The sequence below is a fragment of the Myotis brandtii genome, unplaced genomic scaffold (assembly GCF_000412655.1).
Source record: "Myotis brandtii unplaced genomic scaffold, ASM41265v1 scaffold691, whole genome shotgun sequence".
Classification (NCBI taxonomy): domain Eukaryota; kingdom Metazoa; phylum Chordata; class Mammalia; order Chiroptera; family Vespertilionidae; genus Myotis; species Myotis brandtii.
This window is the reverse complement of record NW_005370704.1, coordinates 548,545-549,081: the sequence shown is the minus strand read 5'-3', so window position 1 is coordinate 549,081 and position 537 is coordinate 548,545. Positions and strand designations below refer to the sequence as shown.

Below are 537 nucleotides of genomic sequence, written 5' to 3'. Positions count from 1 at the left end.
GTGGCGGAGCTGCTGGCCCAGGGCCGCACCAAGCTCCCCGAGGGCCATGCGGCCTGCACCCAGCACAAGCTTCTCATCTTCACCACCGGCTGCCTCACCTACTCCCCGCACCAGATTGGCATCAAGCATATCCTGCCGCACCAGATGACCACGGCGGGGCCAGTGCTGGGCGAGGGGCGGGGCTCCGATGCCTTCTTTGATGCCCTGGACCACGTGATCGACGTGCACGGGCACATCGTTGGCATGGGCCTGTCCCCCGACCATAGGTGCGCAGGGTGCGGGCGGAGGGGCGGGGGTCTCAGGTGTGCGCACGCGAGCGAGCAGGGTGCCCTTTCCCAGGTACTTGTACGTGAACAGCCGCGCCTGGCCCAGGGGCTCGGTGGTGGCCGACCCCATGCAGCCGCCACCCATCGCCGAGGAGATCGACCTGCTGGTGTTTGACCTCAAGACCATGCGGGAGGTGAAGCGGGCCCTGCGCGCCCACCGCGCCTACACGCCCAACGACGAGTGCTTCTTCATCTTCCTGGACGTGAGCCC

At 67.8% G+C, this 537-nt stretch overlaps 1 protein-coding gene across 1 annotated transcript in view; it reads left to right on the top strand.

Moving 5' to 3' along the window:
• Nucleotides 1–537, top strand: part of FBXW5 (F-box and WD repeat domain containing 5) — a gene marked incomplete at its 5' end in the record, with an annotated part of 2,822 nt that overhangs the window by 1,294 nt on the left and 991 nt on the right. The window contains 2 exons of the mRNA XM_005881840.1: nt 2–266; nt 340–533. Of these exons, the coding sequence (XP_005881902.1) occupies nt 2–266; nt 340–533 (459 nt within the window). The remainder of the gene's footprint in view (nt 1; nt 267–339; nt 534–537) is intronic.